Here is a 7,489-nt window from a genome sequence, read left to right as displayed (position 1 = left end):
GGAAAAATTGCCAACTAAAAAAGATGGCGCGCCGAATTGGCCTCGGTTCCTGCACGGTAATTCAAATCCTCGTCACTGTTCCCCACCTTTTTAGCAAATGGTTCACATTCAACGGCGCTTTTCAGAATTCGAATTTTTTTTGAATTTCCTAGCAATAATGTTAGGAAAACACATAATAAAATTTTTATGAAATAAAGTATTGATGCCCGAACTAACAAAAAACGCTGTTTCACAAGCTTTACAAATTACTAAAAAACTTTTGGGAGCAGTGTTTCGTCATACTCCGAAAAAAATTAGATCTTTGGAAGAAAAACAGTAATGACCATTGGCAAAAAAATCCTAAAAATATTTTTGTAGTCTTCGTTCTGAGACCTTCGGCTACGGCCATCCGAGTTCCTCTTCCATTGCCCTCAATTTCCTGATACCGGTACAATATAGGCCGTTGTTTCCTAGGTTTCATCCCAACTATTTTTCTAACGACAAAGAACCGAATCTTTCTAGATTCAAAAATGTGTCAGAACAGAAATCATTTTATTTCCCAAAAGACTCGAATATCTTATTCAAGATACCGATGACATCAACCACATCTTCTCCTCTCATCTCCTTCTTCTCAGCTTCTTCCCTTTCCCAATTCTCGTTGACCCATTACTCTTTTATTTTTTCTATCCATTCAGTTCCTCCCGTCTTAACGAGCTTCGAATTTCGCAAAAGAAAAAGATTCGTCGCCTCTTTTTTTTGTCGTTTCAAGATCAATAATGTAGACGTTTTTGCTCCGTCTCATTGTTCAAGAGAAGGATTTTTAAAAGGACGAGACTCAGAATAATTTAGAATCTGCACTAGGCAACGTGTCTGTTTTAAACCCTTCCTAGAGACTCCTATTTTTCTAATTATAGCATAGACACCTTCTCTTCAGAAGAATCAAGTTTCAATAAATGACCTCTCAATCATGGTCTCTCGTCGCCAGTGACGCGAACTTTCAGACATCGAAGAGCATTTTTAGAACTATAATTACTCGAGAGATATTCGGAACAATCTTAGATACGTCAATTTTAAGTCACATCATAGTCTGTTCGCTCCTTGTATAAAAGATTTTAAGACTTTCAGAGATTCGACAGCTTCAATTTTTACATAAAGAGGTACTTCAGAAGTCTGCGCTAAAAAGCTGACACCGTGACATTTTGAGAAAGGTTGGGAATCTCAGGTTTCGATTATGATAACGGTTTTCAACCTATATCATTACGAATTTATTTATTTGAATTCTCTCACAAATTGTTCCCATTAAACTCCAAATTTTCTGTTTCAGTGAAAAAACGTACATTGACAAATAGTTTTTTTCTCCATTACTGGACAGAAATGCACATTTTTGAAATATGTAATTTTGATAGAAATGCATAGCAGTCTAAATGCGTTTCAAAAATAACTATTAATCATTTTTTTCAAATTATTCCGTTTCAATGATGAGATTCAGAAAGTTCAATATAGTTTTCGCCGATTGAAGCTTTTCTTCTATGAGCCTTACTGTCACTGTGAATCACACTTTCCCATTGAAAACAATTTTGTCCGAAGTCGTTGTTTTTCTTTAATTTCTAAAAATTTTAACATTTTGTTTTACCAATTAGCTTGAAAATCATGCGATGTTATTCTCTCCAAACTGTCCAAAATTTACAGAGATATTGATATCATTCCCTAGATAATTTCCTAGGTGAACAAATTTCAGAGATAAAAGATTCTGAGACTTCCAAAGATTCTATAGCTGAATTTTTCATATGAAGAGATACTTGAGACAATGTCAAGTTTGTGCAAAAACTCTGAAGGCGTGAGAAAAGTTTCTTCTGTGAGCCGAAATATGAGTAGCGTTTAGTTGAGATTCCGAGGATGAACATTTTGTGGAAACTTGGGAATCACAAGTTTCGAATGTGATAAGTGTTTTTCAAACTACTGTATTTCGAAATCTTCTTTTTGAGATGGCTCACAAAATGTTTCTATTGAATTCAAAAATTTCAGTTTCAGTAAAAAGACATACGTTTACAAACATATTTTTTATTAGGGGACATAGGTATACTTGTCAGATGTAACTTTGGTATGAGTGCATAGCAATTCGAATGTCTTTCATCATCCATGAGCCAAGATTTGAGTAGCGTTTATTTGAGATTTCCAGAATAAACATGTTGGAAAAATTGGGAATCACAAGTTTTGAAAGGTTTTCAACCAACTTTGTTTCAAAATTGTCTATTTGAGTTCGCTTACAAATTGTTTCCATTGTAATCAAAAATTTCTGTTTCAGTAAGAACACATACATTTTCAAAAATTGCCCTGTTCAATGATAGGAGCAAGCTCCATAGGAATAAAAAAAGAATTGATAGTTTCGGTTGTTGTACCGATAATTCGTTTAATGAGGTTTGATAGAACTTCTGTAATTTTCTAAATCCGTTTTTGTCAGATGTAACTTTCGTATAAGTGCAACACGAATGCATCCCAAAAATAACTGTGCAACTTGTTTTAAAATTTTCTGTTTCAGGAATAGCATTTAGAAAGTTGATTACTGTTTTCATCGATTTGAGTTTAGGTGCCATAGTGAATCACGCTTTCTATCAAATTGAGGATATTCTTGTTCGAAGACATGGTTTTGTTCTGAAATTTGGAGCATTTTGTTATACCAATTAACTGGAAAATCATGATTTTTTGCTGGATATTTCCGCAAAGAAAATGACGCCGCGAGAAAAGTTACTGTTATGAGCCAAACGTTTGGTTGAGGTGTTCAGAATAAACATTTTGGGAGTCAAAAGTTTTGACACTGATAAGGGTTCTCAACCTACCTTATTTCTAATGTATTAACTTGAGATTGCTTACAAATATTTCTGTTTCAGCCAGAAGACATATATTTTCGACATTAGTCTTGATCCATTATGTGCCAGTCACATCTCATAGTCAGTACATTGAAACAAACTATTGACTATATTCAGTTGTATTACTGATAATTAGTTCAATGTGATTTGAATAGTTCTCAAATTCTGAAACTTTCGAAATACATTTTTGTTAGGTTTAATTCTAAAAATTCGAGTGTATTATAAAAGAACTATGGTTGTTTTTTTTCTGTTTCAGTGATGAAATTTACAATATTTAATACTATTTTCCTCGATTGCAACTTAGGTATGAATGACGATTTCTATCTTATTGAGGAAATTCCTGTCCGAATTCGTGTTTTTTTTCTTGAATTTCTATGTTGATATCATTCCCTAGATAATTTTCATTTGGAGAGGTACTTGAAACTATGCTCAGTCTGCGGAAAAAAATGATATCTTGAGAATAGTGAGCATAAATTTGAGTAGCAGATTTCCAGAATAAACATTTTGAGAGAAATTGGGAATCACCAGTTTTGAATATGATTTTTCAACCTACTTTACTTTGTAATTTTGGTATGAGTAAATATCAATCCTGTTTGTTGATCTTCCGTTTCAGTGATAACATTTAGAAAGTTCAATACTGTTTTTGTCGATTGCATTCCAATAATGCTACTGTGAACAACGCCATTGAGAATATTCTTGTCCGAAATCGTTGTTTTATTTTTTAATTTTGAGCATTTTGTCGCACCAATTAACTTGAATATCGTGGTTTTTGCGAGATGTTTTATTCAAACTGTCCAATTTAAAGTAATTTACAGAGATCTTGACATTATTCCCCGAATAATTTCCCTAGATAGAAGACTTTGAGACTTCCAGAGATTCTATAGCTAAATTTTTCATATGAAGAGATACTTGAGACAATGTCAAGTTTGTGCAAAAACAGTCGTGAGAAAAGTTTCTTCTGTGAGCCGAAATATGAGTAGCGTTTAGTTGAGATTCCGAGGATGAACATTTTGTGGAAACTTGGGAATCACAAGTTTCCATTGTGATAAGGGTTTTTCAAACTACTGTATTTCGAAATCTTCTTTTTGAGTTGGCTCACAAAATGTTTCAATTGAATTCAAAAATTTCAGTTTCAGTAAAAAGACATACGTTTACAAACATATTTTTATTAGGGGACATAGGAATACTTGTCAGATGTAACTTTGGTATGAGTGCATAGCAATTCGAATGTCTTTCATAAACAACAATGAGTCATGCTTTAAATTTTCTGTTTCATTTATAAGATTTATAAAGTTCAATACAGTTTCCGTCGTTGGAACTTGATGTAACGATTTCCCATGGAGGATATTCTTGCCCGAGTAGTTTATTTTTGTTTACTAACATGAACATTTTATTCTAACAATTGACTTGAAACACATACATTTTCCTATGTGTTTTCTCTAAGCTGTCCAAATGAATTAGTTCACAGAGATTTTGATATCATTCCCTAAATAATCTGAAGCCTGATGTTCACACTTGATTTTCTCGAAGTCATTTGATATTTCCCACGAACTTTTTTTCTCTGAAAAATCAGTTATCCCTTCTCTCTTCTCTCGTCACCAGTCTTGTTTTCTCACAATCACAAGAGTCCACACTTCTCACTCCTTGACGCATTCGGCAGCCCATTCATTCCTCTTTTTTGAGAATTTTCATCAAGTAGAAGGCATAGATTTCAGAAAAAAAATCCGCTCATTTTTCTCTTTGGTACATTAAAGTGAAATTTCTAATTTTATGTTTCCTGCCGTACCTTTCAAACTTTTCGAACCCAACTATAAATCTCCCAGACATCCTCCAACCCGAAAAAAAGCTCCAAAATGAGCACTCCGAGCCGCAATCGTGCTACCGTACCTCAAAGAGGATACGTGGCACAAGCTGCTGCTTCAGCTGCCATCGCAGTCCACCCACCTGTCCGATGCCGAGCTTCAACCAACAGTTACAGGGTGAGAATCTTTTTCATTTTTTTTTAAATTTCAGGTGATAGGAGAGAAATTGAAAATATAGAAAAAAGGAGCAAGATGTTTGACGCGATCCGCAGATATTCACAGGTAACAGTTGCCAGTTCGGTTAGCAATAATATCGGTTAAAAATTATAACAATCAGAAAAATCAGAAACAGTTAAAAAATTTGTAGGATAGGTTGTCAAAGATTTCAGGTACAAAAATATACAGTTTCAAACAATTCTTATTAAACTTTTCATTTATTTTTTGCTACTCTAGCTGCTTATCTACATCAAATCGTATCCGTTTCTATATCTCGAAGTATTTGCCAGAATACATGCATAATTTATAGTTTGAGTAGTCCCTAAACAGCAAGGTACAATGCTCGGTTTTCTTTTCGTTTACACCTGTGATTTTTTTCAAAAATAACACACTTCCGATTGACTCAGCAAGTCTCTCTTGAGAGAACGTGATAATTATCGAATGCGGTTTTTTTCGAGAGACTCGATACAATTGTAGTTATGTACTTTCAATTCTTTCAAATCCCTGAATGACTGAATTGTTAGAAGTGCATTGCTGATGAACCCCGTTTCGTAATTTTAACAAATTGAAAGGCTAAAAAAATTATTCTCGGTTTCAAGCAATTTTCTCATCTCTAGTTATTTTTTGTAGATATTTCCACTATCCCAGGCCATTCAAAATTATGAAAGTTGAAATTCAACTTTATTCAAAATATTCAGCTTATGGGGAATTCAGCATCCGAATTTCAGCTTAATAGGTGGTGTACGGTGAAACTTTCATTGCTCTGTTTTTTTTTCAAAAATTAATGTAGATTCTCATAAAAAATAGAACATTTCGTTTTCCGGGTTTTTTTTTCAATCTCCAACCGCTTTTTCTCAGAAAAATCAATTTTTTGACATTTCTGCGAAAAATAATGTTTTATAAGAAAACAATCAAATGATTCCTTAAGAAATTGGTTGGGAATCGACGAAAAAACTGAAAAATTCGAATATAAAGTTTTCGAGAGCTCAACGGGGACTAGTAAACTCACACTCGGCCACCAGTCACCGAATACCTCTTCGCTTTTATTATCCGGTTTTTCCTTTTCAGAAATTTATATTTTATTTTTTTCTCTATTTTCGAACCTACAGACTTTTTTTGTACCAACTGAAGCAATAAAAGTCACCAAACTTGAACATTATTCTCGGATTCAAACAAAATTTCTATTGTAAGTCATTCTTTTGTCATGATTTTAAAAAAACTTGATATAGTAAATTAGTATTATTTTTTTTAGAACTCTAACTAATTATAATATTCTGAAACACAAAGATTTATTTTTGAAAAATTTCAAATATCAAACAAAAGCTTCTCGGTTGAAACAATCTCGAAATTTCGATCCAGCTCCAAAACCCAATGACTCATCGTGTGAATGATCTGTTATGACATAATTTCTCATCCGGGAGCACTTCTCACATTTCACTCGAATTTCTCAGCAATCCATCTAAAAACGGCGATGATGAAAAACCAGCTGGTTTGGTTCTTTTTTGAGTGAGGAGCTGCGAAAATGCTCTTCAATAGAAGAATCGTATTACGTTTCGTGCATCTTATTATCCCCATCCTCCCATTCTTCCATTCCGACTCATCACTCACTCCCATTTTTCATTCCGTTTTCATGAACAAAAATGAAATGCAGTTCGGTTTTTTTCCTTTTGTGATCGAGGTTAGATACACATTTAATTATGTGTCTTCTTCATCTTCCAGACTCGTTATTTTTTCGAGAAAATTCTGGAAGTAGAGCCAGAGCCGTATAGTTGCAGATGCAGAATTGTATTGTATATAACAACAAAATCAAGTGATTTCAAATTCTGGAGAAGAATTTAATCTTTGAATCGAACATAAAAGGCATTTTCAATTCCTCAAAATGCAAAACTTTATGGAGCAGAACGAGTGCAGTTTTATGGTTTTTCGAAGGAACTGGAGAAATTTGAAGCTTGCATAAAAACAAACTTTTTTCTGTTTCAGAACCCGTTCTTCCTTTCAATTTTTTTTTGGAATCAATAGTTCTTTTAGAAAACCTTCTTTAAATAGTTACAGTAAGATTTGTTGACTTATTTTAGCTAAAGTAATTACTGTTAATCTATGCCGTAAAAAGAATAATTATACTTAAAGCTGGCGATTATAATTTTGATAATTAAAGCAATAAAACTACCGTAGGTTTCTGGAGATTTACATGAAGGTAATTGAGACCCAGAGCATTTAGTAAAGCCATTTGAAAAGCTAACGGCTTTAATACACCGCTTTTCTCAAGTTTTTTAGAATTTTCCGTTAAATGCCGTTAAAAGCGAAAAATTTTCAAAAAAAAGTTGCTAGGAGGGACGAGGATTTGAATTCTCTTNAATCATTTCTGCTTCTATTATCACAACTTTANACGTCATCAACATTCACTTGGGAACTCTTGGGAAAACAAAATAATACAAAATAAGTGAGTTATTTTGCATCTATATTTCGTCACATTGATGCTCTAAGTGCTGAGTGAGTCTTATCACTGGGAGGAAAGAAGGATATGATCAACTCACAATACGAAAAAAAATGAAAGGAAGTGGAGAAAAAAAGATGTCTAGGACAGCTGATTTTTAAGTTTTGAATATTTTATCGAGAAAACCGTTT

The 7,489-nt window shown here is 33.4% G+C and overlaps 1 protein-coding gene across 1 annotated transcript; it reads left to right on the top strand.

Moving 5' to 3' along the window:
• Positions 1-4,699: 4,699 nt before the first annotated feature.
• Positions 4,700-4,886, top strand: CBG12699 (the record flags this gene model as incomplete). The annotated part of the gene is made up of 2 exons (XM_002640148.1): positions 4,700-4,825; positions 4,860-4,886. The coding sequence occupies 2 exons, from the start codon at positions 4,700-4,702 to the stop codon at positions 4,884-4,886; spliced, it is 153 nt and encodes a 50-aa protein (XP_002640194.1).
• Between the last annotated feature and the right edge of the window lie 2,603 nt (positions 4,887-7,489).

Source organism: Caenorhabditis briggsae (assembly GCF_000004555.2).
Source record: "Caenorhabditis briggsae complete genome, chrI, whole genome shotgun sequence".
In the NCBI taxonomy this organism is placed as follows: Eukaryota; Metazoa; Nematoda; class Chromadorea; order Rhabditida; family Rhabditidae; genus Caenorhabditis; species Caenorhabditis briggsae.
The sequence above is the reverse complement of the archived record's forward strand: the minus strand, read 5'-3'. Positions and strand labels throughout refer to the sequence as shown.